This window comes from Drosophila tropicalis, unplaced genomic scaffold (assembly GCF_018151085.1).
Source record: "Drosophila tropicalis isolate 14030-0801.00 unplaced genomic scaffold, ASM1815108v1 contig_573, whole genome shotgun sequence".
NCBI lineage: Eukaryota > Metazoa > Arthropoda > Insecta > Diptera > Drosophilidae > Drosophila > Drosophila tropicalis.
This window is the reverse complement of record NW_027173049.1, coordinates 1,510,219-1,530,111: the sequence shown is the minus strand read 5'-3', so window position 1 is coordinate 1,530,111 and position 19,893 is coordinate 1,510,219. Positions and strand designations below refer to the sequence as shown.

The 19,893-nt window shown below is 38.6% G+C and overlaps 4 protein-coding genes and 1 long non-coding RNA gene across 9 annotated transcripts; 3 read left to right on the top strand and 2 right to left on the bottom strand.

Annotated features, from left to right (window-relative positions):
* The first annotated feature begins 3,751 nt into the window (after positions 1 to 3,751).
* Dlish (Dachs ligand with SH3s) lies at positions 3,752 to 5,404 on the top strand. Its single transcript, XM_068287951.1, has 4 exons — positions 3,752 to 3,766; positions 3,865 to 3,931; positions 3,991 to 4,120; positions 4,182 to 5,404. Exons 2-4 carry the CDS (start codon positions 3,886 to 3,888, stop codon positions 5,110 to 5,112), a joined length of 1,107 nt encoding a protein of 368 aa, XP_068144052.1. The 5' UTR covers positions 3,752 to 3,766; positions 3,865 to 3,885; the 3' UTR covers positions 5,113 to 5,404.
* On the bottom strand, positions 5,245 to 15,319 carry Snx16 (sorting nexin 16). Its single transcript, XM_068288059.1, has 7 exons — positions 15,269 to 15,319; positions 15,135 to 15,206; positions 14,190 to 14,789; positions 12,348 to 13,430; positions 11,590 to 12,278; positions 5,756 to 6,767; positions 5,245 to 5,695 (listed from the first exon to the last, which is right to left on the bottom strand). The coding sequence occupies exons 1-7, from the start codon at positions 15,317 to 15,319 to the stop codon at positions 5,537 to 5,539; spliced, it is 3,666 nt and encodes a 1,221-aa protein (XP_068144160.1). The 3' UTR covers positions 5,245 to 5,536.
* Positions 7,015 to 8,904, top strand: LOC137575387 (ataxin-10). 2 transcript variants are annotated; one of them, XM_068287950.1, is made up of 4 exons: positions 7,015 to 7,151; positions 7,229 to 7,267; positions 7,329 to 8,412; positions 8,479 to 8,904. In XM_068287950.1, the coding sequence occupies exons 2-4, from the start codon at positions 7,241 to 7,243 to the stop codon at positions 8,670 to 8,672; spliced, it is 1,305 nt and encodes a 434-aa protein (XP_068144051.1). In that variant the 5' UTR covers positions 7,015 to 7,151; positions 7,229 to 7,240; the 3' UTR covers positions 8,673 to 8,904. The 2 variants fall into 2 exon arrangements, with proteins under 2 accessions (XP_068144051.1, XP_068144050.1); XM_068287949.1 differs by having other exon boundaries at positions 7,015 to 7,163.
* LOC137575386 (uncharacterized) lies at positions 9,435 to 19,387 on the top strand. 4 transcript variants are annotated; one of them, XM_068287946.1, is made up of 8 exons: positions 9,435 to 10,164; positions 17,060 to 17,148; positions 17,337 to 17,376; positions 17,691 to 17,879; positions 17,954 to 18,631; positions 18,691 to 18,768; positions 18,820 to 19,075; positions 19,131 to 19,387. In XM_068287946.1, the coding sequence occupies exons 4-8, from the start codon at positions 17,699 to 17,701 to the stop codon at positions 19,282 to 19,284; spliced, it is 1,347 nt and encodes a 448-aa protein (XP_068144047.1). In that variant the 5' UTR covers positions 9,435 to 10,164; positions 17,060 to 17,148; positions 17,337 to 17,376; positions 17,691 to 17,698; the 3' UTR covers positions 19,285 to 19,387. The 4 variants fall into 4 exon arrangements, with proteins under 4 accessions (XP_068144047.1, XP_068144048.1, XP_068144046.1 ...); XM_068287947.1 differs by lacking the exon at positions 17,060 to 17,148; XM_068287945.1 differs by lacking the exons at positions 17,060 to 17,148; positions 17,337 to 17,376 and having other exon boundaries at positions 9,439 to 10,164.
* On the bottom strand, positions 17,427 to 17,742 carry LOC137575390 (uncharacterized). Its single transcript, XR_011032157.1, has 2 exons — positions 17,645 to 17,742; positions 17,427 to 17,583 (listed from the first exon to the last, which is right to left on the bottom strand). It is a non-coding gene; the product is annotated as an uncharacterized lncRNA (long non-coding RNA).
* Positions 19,388 to 19,893: the final 506 nt, after the last annotated feature.

The window sequence follows — 19,893 nt, the reverse complement described above, 5'->3', positions numbered from 1 at the left end:
AACATTGGACTTTGGCTATAGACACACGGTAATTAAATAGGTTTCTATGTGTGTACGAACATACATATGTACATACATATGTATGTATGTGGGTAGGTAAGTTGGAATATATCTTTTTATATAACACATAAACGCCCACACTCTTAGCGTCTTCCATTAGTGTTGTTGTCAACATTATGTGCCTTAATGCCTAGGCAAGGAATGTCCTTGAATATCTACCCTCTCATCCTATGGCTTGCTCTTGCCATTTGCTGCGCTTTTCGCTATTGGACGGCAGGATACGTGGGTGACGATGTACGTGCCACTTAAGATAATCCCCGAACTGCTACACCCATATTATATGATAATCCACATTCTCCATATCTATATACATAAATTTCATCCTTGGCTATTTGCCAATTCCTTCAATCAGAAAAGAAACATTTTTGTATTTTCCATTATTCATTCATATGCATGCTTTTTCAGACTATTTCTCTTTTCCTTCTGTTTATTTTGATTTTTGTTTTCGTTTTCTTTTTTTTTTTGTTTATTTGTGACATGTTATTCTTGTTGGCTTGTGTGTGCATTTTTCAGTTAAAAATTTCCATTACGCAAATCAAGATATTTTGCTGCAATCGCAATGGAAGTCTCTCCAAATCAAAAAGCGTATTCAATTACGAATAAAATTGTGCATTTCAGCTTGATTCGAGGGGCTACTGACTTCGCATTGGCCATATTGATTGCAGATCCAGAATTTCCAATTGTCAAGGCCAACTCCGAATTTTCCTCTTCGAATTAGTTCACTAGTTAAATCTTATAACGATTAGAATTCGGCAGCATATCTTTTACTTTACAAATTCTGATCTATCAATGAATCAGCCATGAGGTATGGAAACCCTGTTTCTTTTCTACAGTGAAATCGTTCGTCATAGATATAGTGCAGACAAAAAGTCGAATGTACATAAAAAGAAAATTCGGGACTTTTGGCAGTCAACTAACGTCTTAATGATCATAAGTTAATATCATAAGGACGCTTTGGGATTTTAGCTTGATTTAAGAGTTTTGTTCTCAAAGTTGCCCCTTCTCCTTCCGATATCGAATTACCTACTTGTAAGTGGAGTGTTGCATGCTGAGATTGGGATGAGTCAGGGCGTAAGGATTTCACAATTACACGAAAGACACTTGTTTAAAACATGTTTGGAATGTAGCATGTATTGGTTAATGTATGCAATGGTGAGAGGCTTATCCCCAAAAATAGATGACCCACTTTGGCAGAAGCTCCCTCGCACGATTTGTCTAGGTTCATCAGCTAAAAGGAACAAATTATGTTGAGCAACAATTTCGCGGCGACTAGACACAACATGGAACCGAGCGTCTCATTGGAGAATCATCTTGTCCCATTCCCCACTCTTTTTATAAGCACCTCTTCAGCCGAGGTTGTGTTTTGGTGAATGACACTGAGAGATGTCCAGTGCGCAGACTCCGGTTTATTGATTATCTATCGTTTATGAAGGGCTCTCATACGAATCTCATTGGGATAGGGCATGGGGTGGCATGGCTAGTGAGATGGACAGGCGGCGGGATGTGAAATCAACTGCGTAGTAAGCAAAAGTCAACAAGAAGGAGGAGATGTTGTTTTGGGGGTGTGGCACCTGCTGCTTCTCGAGGACAAAGGATGAATCGTGTAATCTTAACTCGTTCGTCAACTTAAATCGTATATTGTCATTATTGTCTTGTTACTTTTGTAGACAATTCTTGATCACAAAAACAACTTCTGTACATTAATGATTTAATTTTTTCCAGATAAAAAAATAATTACATTTTTTAATTTACATTTGAAAAGAAAATTTAAACTTGTATATGAATTACCTTAGATAATATAATTTTTTTTTCCTCTAGATGTCAAAGTAAAACGAAAACTTTTCAAGTAAAAATTCGAATTCCCACAAAAAACCTTCCAACTAAAGAAAGCGGATAAAGCTCAATATGTTTATATAACTCTTATTTAAGATAGTGATTCGATTTTAATCGAATTTGGTAGAATTATAGAAAGTTTGGGTATCAGTCAAATATCGAGCTAGATAAAACCTAGAGTATAGAGTGTATTTGATTTATTTTGCAGGTCTACTGTTTAAATGGGAGCTATATTAAATAGCCCGAACTAAAATTTGTCACAGTGCAAAAATAGTTGTAAAAATTTCAATTAATTTAAGTATACGGCGCCATGCTGTATAAAGAAGGGTCATGGAAACTTAACCGATTGGTAAGGAATCTGCATTTGTGTTTTTTTCTAAGAGACGATCAAGCCAGTCTGGTTAAAACGATCTTCACTTTGGGTGATTTCATCATTTTCCTGTTCGACTTTTTTAAGTAATCGATTAAGTTCTCTAGGCGTGATGTGCGTCACTACAACAACCCACAATCTACCAAAATTACGACCTTCTATTAAGACGTGATCCTGATATACGGAATACTCTCAGCGAACAATAAACGTAAGAAAAATTTATGGATAGACAATATTTCAAAGAGTTAATGGTAATTCGAAAACGAAAAGAATAATTGGTGCCATTATTTTATTATCATATTGTTTCCCTCTTCCAGATGTTAATTTGTAATACCGTCAATTACTGGCACTTTAATTTCAACGCCCATACATATACATATGTACATACTTACATATATAGGGGTTCCTTATAAAAAATAAGTCTTGATCTAATAATTTTGTGGCAAAATATTTTTTAAAACTTACATATGGGCACTTCTACGAAAGGGTGAAGCACGGTATCCCAGAAGAGTTTAAGTATCATGTTTTTACCCCAGCAGCTGAGTCGATATAGCAATGTCCGTCCGTCCGTCTGTGCAAATCAACTTCAACATCAACGTCAGGTTCGGCCCACTATATCATATAGTTCTAAAAGAAACGTAAATGAAAAAATTGGAGTATCTCTACGAAATTTACTTATATGATAGTTTTGTATATAAAACATCAGATCCCGAAATTTCAATTAGATTGGATAAATAAAACACAAGTTACAGTCAATATAAATCGACAGTGCTGGTGCCAGCCTACGTCATTGCTTGAAATCCACAGAGCAGCTGAGCACACGCATACACACAGACGCAACGCTACATAAACTGTATGTGTATGCGTGCCAAGGGGAAATAATATTTGGAAGGGTTTGTCTGTGCATTGATACAAAAGAATTTGAAACAAGTAAAAATATTATGGCCAAGGACTGCAAGGGTATAAAAATTTCGGCACAGCCGAAATTAGCTTCTTTGATATTTTTTTTTGATTTTTGTATTGTATTTGTACTTACATATATCTTTATTATTTTGGATTGTATTTTTAGCTTAAGTATTAGTAAGTAATGACTACAAATGGTCACCCAGGGGAATTAAAAAAAAGTTTAAAAATATATGACTGCCATTTTGTATTTTTGGGTATCTCAAGATATAAAAAATAATTAGTAGTAAATTGTAAAAAATATAGTTTTGTTTGACTTATTTATCACTTAAAATTTGTTTTCCACCCACCTTTTATTTTAAAACACCATATCAACAACCAAAAAAATTCAAAATAAATTAAAACAATCTTTATTTATTTATAAGTATATATTGTAATTAATTATTAATTTTATTATTATTAATTATTATTATTAATTTTTAAAAATATGTCCGGATTTGTCTCCTATTCCTATGTATGAATTTGTGTCCGATATCGATAGGCAAATGCAATCGAAAATACCATGTACACATCTATGTATGTATGCATGTATGTACATATGTATGTATAAATTTGTTTTCTTCGATCAGTGTAAATAAGAATAAGCAAAGGCAACTATTTAAATACAATAGTCCTTCATTAATATAATATTATTTCAGCGATAAGCAACAGAAACTGGCATGGCTTTTCTTTGTCCTGTGCGCATGCGGCGCGACAAGAAAAAAGGTAGTTGTAAATTGTGAAATAGAAAGACTTAAGCCACAAACTTCTCTCCCCGCCCTTAGCAACAAGTGCCAACATCGAAATTGAAAGGGATCGCGACCTTCCTGTGGCCTTAGGCATGGGGCGAATTACTGGATCTTCAAGCATCGAAACTTTGGTGCGTGTAGGAATAGAAAAGGAACATGGATTGAGGTGATGTAAATTTAAATTTGTTACTTTTTTACACAATAATAAAGAAAAGATCGATCAGCAGTCCTGACTCAAAAATGGTGGTACTTCATGACTTTACTCCCTGCGTGGATGACGAACTGGAGGTGAAACGTGGTCAGTTGGTTAATGTGCTGTATCGCGAAAACGATTGGGTCTATGTAATTGGCCAGGACTCGAGGCAGGAAGGATTTATCCCATTCTCCTATTGTGCTCCATATTCTACACAAATGGCTGAATTAGCTGTTAAGAAGAAATTACCACGTGAACAAACTACAGAGCAGCTCCAAGAGGAAAAATTACCGCTCCTCGGAATAACAGATAATAAACCGGACGATGAATCTTGCAATACCAACAGCAATGCGAATGCTAATGGCTCGTCCAATGAAATAAACCTGCATCTAGTGGAACCAGAGTGTACTCCCTTCATTAAGGAGCCCTCGGGCCGTTGCATTGTCCTGTACACCTTTATAGCCCGCGATGAAAATGATTTGTCTGTGGAGCGAGGCGAATTTGTCACAGTTCTAAATCGTGATGATGCCGATTGGTTCTGGATAATGCGTAGCGATGGCCAAGAAGGCTTTGTGCCAGCCAATTTCATTTATCCAGCAGACAGTGTTAGGGTCCTTCAGCAGCAACAACAACAACAGCAGCAGCATCAGCAAAAGACGCCTCTGAATGAGAGCCAAGTGCAACAACATCAGGCTAATCTAAATGGTCTAGAGAACATAGTGCCCAGCCAGCATCAGGCGTCACAGCAGCGCCAACAATTAGGCCTCGGAACTGAGCTTGTAATGCTTTACGATTACAAGGCACAAGCACCAGATGACCTGTCTGTACGTCGAGGTGACTGGATATATGCGGATCTTAATAATCAAACTGTCGATGGCTGGCTTTGGGCTTACGCTCCGAAGACTCGCAAATATGGATTCATTCCAAAAGCTTATGCGCGACCACCGGCCATGACAAGTCTTTAAAATTAACGCTTCGATCTAAGACGATTGCTTCAGTTGCAATATTTCCACCATATTTCGTATTATTATTATCTTTGTAAAAAAACTTGCTGCCGATTTTAAGCCATCTTCGTAGATAATTAAAACTAATAGCAATTTTAGTGTAAAGGAGTATATATAATATATTGCTCTTATTTTAAAATAAATTTTCATTTACAAGTAATTGTAAATTGCCCCACTTTTCAATACATATCGAAAAAATTATATATATTCAGCAGTACCTATGGGCAGTTCGATATTTAAGCTATACAGATATACGAATACTAAACCACTGATAAAGTGAGCGGGATATGCACTTGGTTGTGAAAAATTTTGATATGACTGTGTAGAGTTATGCTCAGCATAATATCGTACACAAGCATAGGTTGCAGCTGATCTCAACACTCGGCTACTTGGAGCTGTTGAGATCGTTTACGACTTGTCGCAATTGATCCTTTTCATTTATTTCCTCACGTAGCTTTTGCTGCAGACTGAGTATGAGATCGTTTTTATTCTGTATCTGCAACTTTAAGTGTGCAATGGTTTCTTCTTGAGCTTCAAAAATGGCCTGCAATGTAGATTTTCAATTTATGAATAAAATTTATTGCAGATTCGACAGTCTTCTTACCCTACACTCCTCCATGGACTCAGAGTACGAAGGGGGCTCATCCAGGCAAAAGAATTCGCGCACTAATTTGCATTTGCGAAGCTCTTCCTTGGCCATCACCGAATTGACAAATATTTGTAGTCCTTGAACTCGATTATCAAGAAAGACTGAATTGAAATTGTCGCCAAAAAGTTTCTTGCGCGGCAGCGATAACGATATGAGTGGAAAAGCCTGCTTTAGCTTGCCATTGAGGCGCACGAAGTCCGTGTAGCGACGCATTACCAGCCAACAGTCATTTGTTTCTGGATTTTCCACGCGCAACTTGTAAACGGTGAAGCGGGCACGCTCCTCCATTACTTCGTAGCCTATGATTGGCACCCGTAGAGGGGCATTTGGATTAATCGGAGATGCCGCCGTGATGCCCGATGATAGCGTCATTTGGCTGGCAAATATGGAGCTAGTGCGTCCACCGCCACTTGTTGCCTGGCTATAAGCGAGACTACTACATTCGCTCATTCGTCGCTCCTGACGGGAACCAGCAGTAGCATCAGCTCCATATGACGATTGCGTTAGATCGCGATGTGAGCGCGCACCAAGCATAGTTATGACTGGTGGATTGGGATTAGCCGAGGACTCGTAGGTATGCGAACTAATTCTCTGCAGGCACACTTCAGATTTCGCGTTGGCTGCTGTTAACAAATTTCCAGAATTGTAATGAATAAAGTTACCAACATCCCCCTCCGACTTGCTGCGCAACAGGTTCTTGTTGTTTACTCTTATGCTATGACGCTGTCTCAGGTCAGGGCAGGAATGTGTTCGTCTTCCCACAATGATAGTTTCTCTGTGGATGGCCAAGTTCGTCGCTTTCGTTCTAGTTAATGATCTAGGTAATGAGCGCTTGGATGACGTAGTAGTTGTTGTTGTCGAGCTGGCTTTCTTAAAGAGAGTTGAAGTTGCGTTTGTTGTTGCACTATTACTTTGACAGCCAGGACCCAATTCTCGCTTTTTTAAAGCTCGCAGTGACATTGCTTTACTTGTAAATCAGCCTCTCAGGCATTACAAATCTATTTCAGTTGTTTATTGAAAATTAAACAAAAACAATAAAGGCGAAACGAAAAAAATCTGCGCCTGGCCACACTTGACGACATAATAGGTAAAAATCCCCCTATTATAAAAAATGCAATATGCCAATTTTGCGCAAAAATATCGATAGTCAATGTAAAACAGTCCGGCAACATTTGAGTCCAATATTTGAGTAAACGCGCGAACATGTTCGAGTTCGTGAGTAAAAGCGCGAACATGTTCGAGTTCGATAGTAAATGTTGTGTTTACGTTCGAAGTCGCGAGTATTTATTTATTTTTTTTATTTTATTTATTTTCCCCTTTTTTAACAGACTCTCTCGCCCTTATTTTAAAAGTAAGTGAAGAAGTAAGTAAAAATTAAAACAAGTTGAAGTCTCTTGTAAAAAAACGAAAATTACTTTCTTGAAATAGGCGGCTGTCAAAATGGATCACGTGGGCGCTGGCGAATTGGTAAATATTCGAAAAATGCATGAAAACAATGAACATTTAAATTATATCCTTTTAATTAAAGGATAGCAACACGCAGGTTCTGCTTGAAGAGTTAACTGGTTTAAGTGTTCCAGAAAATGTAGAGAAAATCACAGTGCTGTTAAGGAAACTTCGCTTGGAGGTGACCAAAAGCCGGAGCAACCAGGAAATCTTCGCAAATTTTGTTGTTGCAACAAGTTTTTTGGAAAATGTGGCTTTTAATCCGGAACTGCGAATAGAGCACTCGTCTCTGCAATATTTGACTCTACAAGTTCTTGCTAATAGCGTGGTAAACAATGAGACATGTCAGGCAATTATTTGGAATAGACATGGCCACCAAATATCACAGCAGGCATATACTCCGCCTTTGGACAAATGTACTAATGTTTTGCTGATGATTATGTACAACATATTTTTAAGGGACTCGCAATTGATTAATGAACATGGGGCACTTCAAACGTCGGTGCGCCTTTGGGAGGCCATTAAGAAAACCCAATCTAAGGAAAATTTTGAGTACTTACATTTCATTCTGGAGCATTTCCTAGTGCAGAACGGACGTGCTTGTGTTACCTGCTATCAGCGACTTAACACGGAAGAAAGAATAGTTTTTCTAGACTATGTGGTTCATTATCTAAGAGAAAACAGTCCCAATGGCGAGCTGACCACATTTTTGATGCAGCATTTTGCCAAGGAGTTTCGCTTAAAATCGGATTGTCTGCTAAGGGAAACATTGAAACTCAGCAATGAACTTCATCCTCATGAGGTTCATAGTTTGCTGGAAATTCTTGCAAGTGCAACTGGTTCGGATAAATATGCTCAAATCTATGAGAAGGATCAATCGCTATTTATAAATGTAAGCAGTTTACTACGCTGTCTTGTTGCTGCAGGAAAACAGCCGGATGGCGGGGGCCTAGATAAACCAATGACAAAGCTCGAGGAAGTTGCACCATCCTCCAACGCCATGGATACCGATTACGAGCTCAGGGCTTCCTATGAACTAAAAACTCTGCTTGTACGTTGCACGGCCAATTTACTATACGAAAATCAGGCAAACAAGGGCTACGCTCTGGACACACAACTGATGCCCACTCTGCTCGAATGTACAACCATGGATGCCCGCAATCCCTGTGAGTAAAATTTGTTTAAGCGAATAGAAAGCCTTAATCAATCCAGTATGTTTTTTTGATTTTCAGTGATGCGGGAGTGGAGCATTTTGGCCATACGCAACGCTTGCATCAATTGCCCAGAGGCTCAATCGGTTATCGCTGGTCTAACGCAGCAGGGAAATGCCCCAAATGATATATTAAGTGAACTAAATCTAGATATGGGAGCCCTGCGCATTTCGGATAGACAACGAACAACCACTGACCGTCCAACAAGTGGTTAGCCGTTTTTCACACAACGTCATTCGCACACACAGACACGTACACGCAACCAATTCCCAAACATTTGGCCCCAAATAATGCGCTAATGGGCATGCCAAAAGTTTAGCCAGCATTCATAAGCGCGCGTTGTCAACATTTAATGGCGGAGCGTTATAAAAATAGCTACCCACGTACTGTTAAAAGCGGCAAGAAACAACAAAAATAAACATACAGAAAAGTTGAGAAAAACAAAAAGAGATGCCTAAATACATCAACTTCTAAATTTATGCATGTTCTGGCGCTACTGAAGAGAGTTGTTTTGATTTGTCTTCGAAATACACTTCTTTTCGGTACATTCATTTTACAATAAGTAAAATTTTTTAAGCTTTAACACACACCTCAAAGTTTTATGATTACAAAATATTAATTTAATAATTTATTTAACTTTTTAATTGCACCTATGTGTAATACCGCTGTTTGAAGCTCTTTCGCTCTATCAACTTTATAGTATAAAGTACATTTATCTATCCGTTTGTCTGGTCGTCCTAGCCTAACTATTAATCTGAAAACTCGTTTAGTGAAAACGGCGAGGAATTTTCTTCAAGTTCAAGTTTCTCCTACTCTCCTGAAAAATTGAATTTCAAAATATATTTATGAGGGCTCAATCTCCAGCAAGTTAAATTTTCCTCAAATGCAGCTGAGACTGATTTGAAAAAAAAAGGACGAGTCATGCTACTACTATCAATTAGAAACTAGTGAAACGTTAATGTTATGATGATAATGAAAAACAAAACGACTGATATTTTATTCTCCAACAAAACTAATCCCTTTGGCAGGAAAATTCTTCCAAGTGTATAAGAAGTGTTGCCCAGTCAGTTGTTTGTCGGATTCTCTGGTATTTTTTCTTTTAGTTTGATTTCAGGCAATTAAAAAACAATGACGTCTGCTGGGAGATGCTGCAGGTGGCAGTCAGCCTAGCTGGCTGTCGTATGCGAATACCCACCATTCTTAATCTGACTCGCTGAGAATATATGTATGAACATTTATAAATACATACTTATATGTATGTAGTAGTGAGCATGAGTATAATGAAATATCTTTATATGTAGAACGCGCGCCGCCAACGCCACAATTATGTTTATGTTGCTTTGTTTTAGCTCCCTTCTCTGGGCGGCCGCCAGTGGGGCAGTATGTAGTCAGTCTGCAATAGCCAGCAGAAGTCAACGGACAACGGACTGGCGCGATCTGTCCAACTGTCTGTCGGATATTTTGTTTAGCGATACGAAAAACAAATAATATATTCGTATTCAATTTTGTTATCGCTCGAATAAGAAATATTTCGAAATAGTTTTTACGGCGTGTACGCGATAGCTAAATAAATAATAAATTCGAAATTCTTCTATAAATTGCCATTACCTATAATACATCCTACAAACATATCTGTCTATCTATCTGTACAATAACTCATCCGAATCCGCATCGGCAGTCGCATTCGACCAGGTTGCAGTTTTAATGGTATATCAATCTGAGCATCCTAATTTTATTTGTTGATTGTGCACTTATATAATTATAAATCAAATCTAGTGACAGATTATTTAACTGGCGGTTCATTGGGATTTGGCATAATTTATGCTTAAGGAATTAAATTAAAATAAATCGGCAAGAGAAAAGAATTTAAAAAAAAAAAATACACAAATAAATAGAAATAGAAAATACAATGCCCCTTTAAAAAAAAAAAAAAAAAAAAAAAAAAAAAATTAAAAACAACAAATAAACAGAAGGAAAATCTTTTATTTCAGTGTGTGTGTTTGTGTGACTTTTTACCATGAAATGAAAATTTCTCATGTCAAAATTGTCAATATGATAGACGAAAAAGACAATGAGATGTGATGTGGATATGAAAAATTGATGGGGCGATGTGGCTGTTAGCTCTCTGTCCCTGTCCCTGTCCCTATCCCAGACCCACATCAGTAGACCACACTGGCGGGGCACAGCTTGATCACTCTGTATATTTTATCTAAAAATAAGATAAATTTTGTTTAAAACAAAAGGCGAGTAAAGCACATGCATGGCCAGGCAAGAAACGTGAAGGCACGCAAAATAAAAAACTACCATTTCAAAAGAAATTCGAATGAAAACTGGCACAAGATTGCTGGTCGATGATAGAACTTTCGGCTCCTTCAACTTAACTTAACCAAATGACGTATTTAATGACGCAAATGCAACTCCTCCACAGGCTCCCCCACTCCCCCTGAAACTGCAACTGCAGTTGTTGCAATTTAAAAATAACTCACGGAAGTCGCACATCCAAAAAAAAAAGAAGAAGAAACTCAACAAAAAAGAAGTTCAAAACGAACATTTTTCGTAACGAAAGAGATTTAAAAAAAAAAAAAAGGAAAAACCAAGAAACAAAAATTCATATGACAAAATGGTCTATTAGGTCTTGGGTTTTTCAACTTGAAAATTATTATCATTGTTATTTTGTTTTTTTGAACAAAAGCACAGCAACAAAGAATGTAAAAATAAAATAAGCACATGCCACAAATTATATGGCACTTTTGCACGCACCGATCCCCTCGCTCCCCGTTCCCGTTCAGCCGTTCAGTCGTACCGCCATTCCGTCCACCCACACGGCCAGAGGCACACCTAATTCTCTTTGAATATTTTTTGCAATTTTCACGTATTTTGTCATTCCTTTTATTTTTCCCGTTAGCATTCACTAATTTGCTTAATTTCTGTCAAAAAAAAAAAAAAAAAAAAAAAAAATGAAAGAAAAACAAACACTTTTGAGCAAGGAAAAACCACTTTTGACTTGCGTCCGTGGTTTGTAAAAGAATTCTCGATTCTCCAAATATGATCCGACAAATTGGGTAGACAGTACTTAAAGTATATTCGGTTATGAGTTCGTTTTTGAAATATTTTGCATAAAGGATGCGAGACGCTCGTATCTTGTGCATGGGAACACCCTCGAGTCGGGGCAGTGGTATGGTCACCGCAATGCCGACATTGGTGCCCACCCAGAGCAGTCCCTTGCAGGCCATTAAAGCGGTAACATAGATGGAACTATTATTTAGCGGCTGCTCCTTCTTGCCATCGTGCCGAAGGACACTCGACGCAATATTAATGTCCTGTAGATGCTTAAAGGTCTCCGTATGATACAGGCATAACATGGTCGACTTCTTCAACGAAATCCAGAGCCCAATGCCAGAGTGAGCCATAAGATTGACCTGTTGACTGGCACCGTGCTGGACCTCAAAGCTGCGCTGAATTTCGCCATTGAGGGCATTCATCACATAGACCCGATTGGCGCATGATGCGTAAAAAAGCTTGCGACTATCCGTGCCAAGCCACACTAGATCACCGAGAAGACTGCCATGCTCCTCCCGTGTGCGGCATTGGTCCAGTCCCTTGACAAATTCCAAGGCAGAGACTTCCGTTTCGAACAAATCAAAGGCACCCGCTTCACGTAAATTGCCAGCCTGTTGCGGATGCTGGGCAAGGACAGTTATGTGGGATGAGGTGCCATCACTGCTGCACATCCACAAGTAGTTCAACTGCTTGTGGCGACGTCGTGCATTTCCGCTCTGTTTGGTGTCATTGGCAATGCTATAATAACAACCACAGCGCACCTAACAAAGATAGAGAGAAAATTGGATTAGGAACTCGTTTTCTAGAGTTCTTTTGGAGTATTTGCTTACCTCCGTTTGATGCTGTGACCTATAGACGGGCATTGCCTTGACAAATAGCGGCATTTTGCGTGATTGCCTCTGCTGGACGGCCTCATCGTGACTAAGTCCACCAATTGCTGTCATTCCCAATGCACCTGGCATCGATTTGGATCCTCCAGAGCCAGTCGAACCTCCTGCGCCAGCGCCACCCGATGTTGCTCCACCACTTCCACTGCCCACGCCGGATGTTTCAGCTTGTGAGCCGCCGCGCTCCCATGTCGGTGAATTATTTGGATCCAAGGCTAGTTGGGCCAAACGCAGCTCGGTTATCCATTCCTTTTTGACATTGGGCGTCAGGGTCTGAAATGTGAATGTCTCCTCTTTGCCAGACTTATGGCGTCCAATCAGTTGCAGGAAACACGAATCCACCCTCTGTTTCCATTTGACTATTAGGCCCGCCTGATTGTCATCCATATGGGTGACATTATCCTCACGCAGTAAATAGCGCGGACGATTCGATCCATTATCGCTAATGCTGACACTGCTCAGGGATCGGGTATTGAAGGTGCCACTAATGTGGCCAAGCATCTCCTTGAATGCCTGATATTGTTCCGCTTCGCGTTTGCTCTCGTTCAACATCTCGGCCAGCAGCTCCAGCTGCGACAGAGCCAACTGTAATGACATCCGATCATGATGTCCTTGCGGTGTATATTTCAACAGATCCTGCAGAAACAATATAAACTGGGGAAATCGCTGAACTGGCTTCACCATCAATCCAAAAAACGACAATCGATCATGGGCACTGATCTGTTTAACTTTAAAAAAATCAGCCAATGCCGATTTGCGCTTCTCCTCCATTTTGGCCAATTCCATGGCCACTGAGAAGTTATTTATGAATCCCGAATAGATCTCAAGCAATTGTGGCTTTCCAAACGCATTGACAAAACAATCACCAATCTTCTCATCACGATCCCAATTGCGTACGCATTCCGCCAGCGAAATGCGAAACAGTTTATGTGAGTGTAATATATCCGGCAGGCAATGGAATAAAGTGGCGATTTTCACAGGATTCAATACAGGTGGACAGCACTCCTCCAGGGGTTTCTTGTAATCCTGCAAGATGAGACAAAATTTAAACAATTTGTAAAGGGAAAAACATGAAATTAGTTCAAAAACAAAAACAAAAATTGGTGTATTACCTAAGTGTAAACATATAATTTTAATTTAATCTATCATTAATTTTGTAACTACTCGTTTTATATAGTTGGTGTTTAGTTAGTTAGTCGGTGTGTGTGTGTGTATGAGAGAGTGTGAGAGAGAGACAGAGAGAGAAAGAAACATAGTTAGACAGTTAGTTTATGATGAGGTGATGAGGTCGACGTTTATGGGAAGAGGATGGCATGTAAAGAGATTAAATGATTTTTTCAAATGGCATTAAAAATTTACACAGTTACGTGAAGGTTCTATCTAAAGTGTGGAAAAATAATGCAAAATAAAGAAGGTAATAGCTTAATGCGGCATGCGTGATACATATATATTCGATCAGTGTATAAATTATAAATTATTACGATCACATCGGAAGACTCGAGGACAAGCAAATTAAAAACACGGGTCACAAAACCCAACGGGAATTGGGAACTGAAGACAGTGAGTGGTGGCGTTTTGATGGGATCTGAAAGTGGGCAACATTTTAGTATTTATTCAAAATGAAAATAATGAAACTCACCTTTATTTATTCCCTCAAAGTGTCGTTGGCGTAGCGGGTCTCCTCTGGGTTTGGGATTCTGCCTGCAATTGCAATGGAGTAGGAAAAATATTTCATTAGAAATTTTAAATAATACAATAAAAAACTTTAGTTATCTTAATATTCACCTCCGTATGGAAGAGCAAGTCCTCAAAGAGCTGATCCGGCGTACTAACAACAGCTGCTGCCTGCTGCCTCACAGGTGGAGTTGGCGGGATCTCCTGAGTCGCGTAGTACCTTGCGGCATACGCTGGCCAATCCATTGTATTGGCCACCTCTTGTGATCCTGCCAACTCCACCCGCTTCTGCTGTATAAGCGAGTGCAGGACCCTGTCTCTCCCACAAAATCGTTTGTGGTTCGACACGCTTCGGTAATTACAAGCACGGTAAATATTGCACTTATTGCAATATTTTGTGCTTGAATTAGCGCAGTCTGTGCGATGGGCCTCCATTTTTGCAATGGACATAAATCGATTGGCGCACAGCACACAGACGCGATTTTTACCGAAGGGAAACCATATACGCAAGTCTATGGTTTCCACCTGCACCGCTGAGGAGCACTGCTGCATTTCCGCCGTAGGAGCAACTTCCTCTACCGGCGCTGGTTCAACATGAACCACTGGCTCTTCTTCTGGTTTTGCTTGAACAGGCAGTGCCTGATCAGCCACAATCAGTGGTGGTGGTGCCAAGGGAAGTACATCACCTTGCAACTCTTTGCTTGTGATCTCCTGTGGGATAAAGAAAAATATAAGAATTGCATTAATTTATTATATAAATAATTAATAATTATTTTTAAATTATTTATATAAAATATATACATACATTTATGTATATACTACAATTTGTTCTTCTTCTTCCCTCAGTCCCAAAGCAAAACAACGCACGCATGTACATAAACTTTATGTACTGTTGCGTCTGCGTGTGTATGCATTTGCCCGCAGAGCTGGGAGCAGAGCAGAGCTTATCATATTGACTGTAACTTGTGTTATATTTATCCGATTCAATTCAAATTTTGGGATTTGGGGTTTCATATCTAATATTATTACATATCCAAATGTAATATAATTACATACCTGCTTAAGCATCCTCATGGCATCCTCCGCCAGAGTAATAACCCGGTCCACCTGATCAACAGCCCGGTCCGCCTGAAATGTAAAAAAACAAAGCTATTCGGAAATTTCTAGAAACTTTTCATAAATATACTTACACTTTCCTTCGCCTTTATAAATAATTCATTTGCCTTCTCGAAGTTGCTCATGTTTGTCTGTAAAGAAAGTATAATTCAATGGAATTAAAAAAATTTGTAAAATTATAAAGTTTTCCTTCCATACTTACAACGTTTGGCGGTTACGGAAATATGGCGGAGTCAAGAATACGCCGCAATTTACAAATTACCCTTTTTTTTCCCATTCCCAACATTTCAAAAATTTGAAAATGCATTTTTTTTTTTTTTTTTTTTTTTTTTTTTTTTTCCCACAGGACCAATTACTCTTAAAAGCTAAAATAAATACTAATTGCAAAACCCCCTCTAATACTAATTCATATTGACTAATATTAATTATTTTACTTAAACTAAAATATTCTCTAGTGGCATTTAAAATTAATTTCCCGAACACTTCTATTTTATTGTTAGAAATATTTCCAACGTTCATTTTCCTACTGTTGTCCAAGGATCCAAACTTCCTATTAGAGGAATGGATCCTCTGGACAACAGTTGACAATGACTCCTTCTCCTTTTTGTAAAAGTCCTTCAAGTCCGCTGGAACACCGAAATCGCAAACTTCTATGACTGCAAGGTTTTCGATGTCCAGCGGCCTTGAGTAAATATGACACAATGTGTCATCAATGTGCCCTTTATGGTTGAGCATTACATTCTGAAAATGAATGTAATCCCAAACAAAGGGGACTTTTCCTTTACTATCCAGGAAATGCTTTCGCACTCTACCATTAATCGGATTGCCATCAACAACAAAGCAAACCAAATTAGTCGATATATGTGCTTTAGTTACAAATTTTATAACAGAATTAACCAATTGTATAATTGTTTCCGCCGCCATGTACTCCTCCCTGGTTGTCATTAAATTCATATAAATGATGCTCCGTTTGGAGCCATACAGGGAGACGGCCATCATTGTTAACATTTTCAGAATGTCCCCGCCCCTGCTTTTTTTTAAAGAGGTTCCGGCTTCCTCGTTACCCTTTCCGGGATTAATACGTGTCTGAAATATTTAGAATATAATTAATTAAATATTTATAATGTTAGGGAATTTTTTTTTACCTACCAGGGGGGGCAAAAACAGCTCGTCGATGCTGATGAAGAAGGCTTCCTTTAAGAAAACCTCCATCGAATTAAAGTTTTCAATAATTCTCTGTTTGGAGTTTCCCGGACATTTTCCACAGTAATCTTCAAATTCCTTAATTCCTTGTACAATTTTTTGGAGCGGAATCCTTTCCAAATGTGAAATTTCATGTGCATTTACTCCAAATTTTAAATTCGACATTTTTCACTTATGGTTTTCTCTTTCCTTTTTTTGTTTGTGTTTGTACTTTAATTTTCTTTTACTTTATATTAATTTTTATCAATTTCAAAAAGCCCGACTTTTATCTCCGTTTTATTTGAATTTCGATTTTACTCCCATCTCAATTGGGATTAATTTCCCATTCCATTTTACATTTTCCCCCATCCCTATTATTTCCCCTCCAATCAAAATATGAAAGAGAACAAAGAAGAATCGACGTCCGCGTCAAATAGGAATCAAAACAAACGAGGCGACCGCATGAATAGAATTTCAATTTTGAATTTGAATTTAAAAAAAAAAAAAAAAAATAAGTTGTTTGTAAATATAAATACATTAAAAATTTATGAAATTTAATGCAAAATTTTGCAATTAACAGGCAGTAGCAGCAAATAACAGGCAAAAAGAAATAACAAAAGAACAAACGATTTTTTGGACCTTTTTGGGTGCAACTTATCATTTTTATTTGATTTATTTTTAAGCTCTGGCTTAGCAGCCGACAAATGTGCTTTAATAAAAGAAACCGAGTCCTCGAAGTCTAGGTGCTCCATCGGGATAGGTTGCTGTATAGGTAAAAACTAATTTGCAGGCCAGTCCAGTAAATGGAATCCAGAGCTTCTATCTCATTGGTTTGGTCCTCTTTATAATTCCTACTCATTTTGTTTAATATTATTTTATTATTTATTATTATTTCGGCTTCTTTCCTGCTTTTTGCCACTAATAATTTCGGCCTTTCACAACACTTGCGAATTCGCCCAGCCGCATGGAATAAAGTAACTATCGATTCACCTGCTACTGAGTAAGTATCGATACTTTTCCCGATAGCAAATCAAGCGGCAATCTCAAAACTTGAAAGAAAATTGACAATGATATTCATTTATATATTTCACTTAAACACAAGAGATTTAACAGCTTAGTTCTATTTATAAAGTGACCAAGATGTAACAAAGCATATTTACATTGGTAACAGCAAAAAAGGTTCCTTTAACGTTCTGGGGGTTCCAATCTAAAAATATATTAAGTAGTTTAATAACTAGAGGATCAAATTTAACAACAGAATAACATACTTGTGGACCCTAATAAAGTTGCTTGCTTCCACTTCGGTATCTTAAGGTGGCAAAATGAAACGCGAAGTGTCCACCTCAACAATTGGCCGGGATGAGGCTCGGCGGCCACTTATGGAGGCATATATGTTTCAGCGACGCGTCCTCCTGGGTTGTAGTCTGCTTATGGTTGTCTCTTTAATCATCTGGATAACTGCGATAGCAACTGATCATTGGATCATCATATCGGGTGGATCAGGTGAGTTCAATCATTCCACTTGTCGACCCAACTATGTATATGAGTCAAGCTTTTTATTCTTGGCATTTTGGCAGGCATCTTTATACCCGAATCGCGACGCTTTTTCATGTCCTCCCATTCGGGTCTTTGGCGGCATTGTCGGAATACCATTGTTCCCAATGCATTGAGTAATGCTCAGGTTGTACGGAATTTTAGCTCAATGTCGTACACCTCACAGACCAATATCAACGATGCCAGACGCAATCTCTCACATATGGAATTTATACGACAATTTGCTTTGGAGAGCCTGGATGAGTCTAATGAGTTCACCGAATCCGCGCGTCGTCGAATGTTTGCACACTGGGCCCGCGGGGAAGAAGACGACTTTCAGATGTTTCGGAGTGCTTTTCATAAGCTCATAATGTCCACGGAAGCCGGTCAAAGGGATTACAATGCCACAGCGAATAAGCCAATTCCAATCGATCCGCTGGATGTAAGTGGTATCATCAAGAGAAAGACCTTCGGTGCAGCGCTGCAAAGGGTGAAATACAACAACACCTGGTCATATTATGTCATCCCAGAGATAGCGCAACAGGCCATTTTTTCCAATTGGACAGATTATCCTTTAGTCGTCCGCCTTCTGGGTACATATATACGGGATATTGGCATTCCCGCATTCGTGCTTAACGACGAGCGAGTAATCTTGATTTTAACGCCACCGTTACCACCAAGCAGGGGCGGCCAGACAGCCTTTTACAGTTATATTCCCAATCGTGAGTATGTCCAGAAGAACTTTCCACACAAATGGCATTTTTTCGTATCTCCTTCCCAGAGCGATGCAAATATATTGACATGTTTCCCAACTCCAACACGCTACGCAATGAACCCGGCTTCGACGATGAGCTAATGGGTAGGTATTTCAGTTTAAACATATCCGTGGTAGACAGCTTGTAATTGGCAGTGACTTGGTATACCCTTTCAGATTACATCCGCACGCAGGCATCCTTTGCCTGCATCACGCTTTTTGTTATGAGTCTGGGAGCCGTTTTCTCCTTCTATACGTTTTTTAATCCGCGGTACATGTTCAAGCGATTAGCTGGTGGGATTCACCTGGTGGCTGCATCCACGGCATTAGTGGTCCTTCAGGTGTTATTTTCATCTATTGACTACACTAAAGATAACTTATTCTACGCCTATCCGGATGGAGCACAATTGACGTGAGAATTTATTCTCCTGGTCTCCATTTTCTTCACTCATTCCCTGTTTTTTTAGTTATGGATATGGTGTTTACTTGGCCTGGTTCACATTTGCAGTTAATATTTTGTGCGGAGTAATGTTCCTCTGGTATTCTGGAAAGAAGAAGGGTGCCAAAGCGCCCACTGACGAAATCGCCATGGCCGATGAGCCCACTATTATGGGCAGATGATTCGAAAAGACCAAAGCAATGAGCCGATCCTATTTGGCTTGATACTTTCACTTCAAAACTTTGTTATTTGTTACATATTTTATTAAATATTTAATATCTCTAAGCAGCCTTGTGTGATACCGCGAGGTTGAAATTTAAATAAAACGGCAGTTTCGTCGCTGAAATTTGAATACTTTTCATCAAGCAAGGACAGAAATCCTAGAGGTCCAGGATTAAATTTGAATAATTTAAAATAAATTACATTCAAAAAAAAAAAAAAAAAACTTATATTCACAATCATATTCAGACTCGAACTAAAGGGAAATACGAAATTCGTAATGAAGCGGACCACCTCATCCTAGAAAGGGATTTGATTTTCAACACAGCATTAATCATTAAAAAAAAAAAAAAAAGGATGCAATATTGTTCATTATGACTTTCAGTTAAAGCTATAGTACTGACAACTCGGATTCAGCCATTGGTCCAATGGTATATATTCTAGCTGCCATAAGGACTACGATTGTATGACTGTGATGAATTCAATGAAAATCGGCTGTCTTGTTTCTCATTTAAAAACTATATTTAATAGTAGGACAGCAAATATATGTATTTCTACACACAACATTGACA

Coding starts and splice junctions, on each gene's coding strand:
- Snx16 (XM_068288059.1), bottom strand. CDS start 15,319: ATGAGCAACTTCGAGAAGGCAAATGAATTATTTATAAAGGCGAAGGAA. Junction 15,207..15,268: donor TTATAAAGGCGAAGGAAAGT/GTAAGTATATTT, acceptor TTTACATTTCAG/GCGGACCGGGCTGTTGATCA. Junction 13,431..14,189: donor ACTTGCTCTTCCATACGGAG/GTGAATATTAAG, acceptor CTCATCTTGCAG/GATTACAAGAAACCCCTGGA.
- LOC137575387 (XM_068287950.1), top strand. CDS start 7,241: ATGGATCACGTGGGCGCTGGCGAATTG. Junction 7,268..7,328: donor ACGTGGGCGCTGGCGAATTG/GTAAATATTCGA, acceptor TTTTAATTAAAG/GATAGCAACACGCAGGTTCT. Junction 8,413..8,478: donor CATGGATGCCCGCAATCCCT/GTGAGTAAAATT, acceptor TTTGATTTTCAG/TGATGCGGGAGTGGAGCATT.
- LOC137575386 (XM_068287947.1), top strand. CDS start 17,699: ATGAAACGCGAAGTGTCCACCTCAACAATTGGCCGGGATGAGGCTCGG. Junction 17,880..17,953: donor CATCATATCGGGTGGATCAG/GTGAGTTCAATC, acceptor GCATTTTGGCAG/GCATCTTTATACCCGAATCG. Junction 18,769..18,819: donor CTTCGACGATGAGCTAATGG/GTAGGTATTTCA, acceptor TGTAATTGGCAG/TGACTTGGTATACCCTTTCA.
- Dlish (XM_068287951.1), top strand. CDS start 3,886: ATGGCTTTTCTTTGTCCTGTGCGCATGCGGCGCGACAAGAAAAAAG. Junction 3,932..3,990: donor GCGGCGCGACAAGAAAAAAG/GTAGTTGTAAAT, acceptor CCCCGCCCTTAG/CAACAAGTGCCAACATCGAA. Junction 4,121..4,181: donor GAAAAGGAACATGGATTGAG/GTGATGTAAATT, acceptor ATCGATCAGCAG/TCCTGACTCAAAAATGGTGG.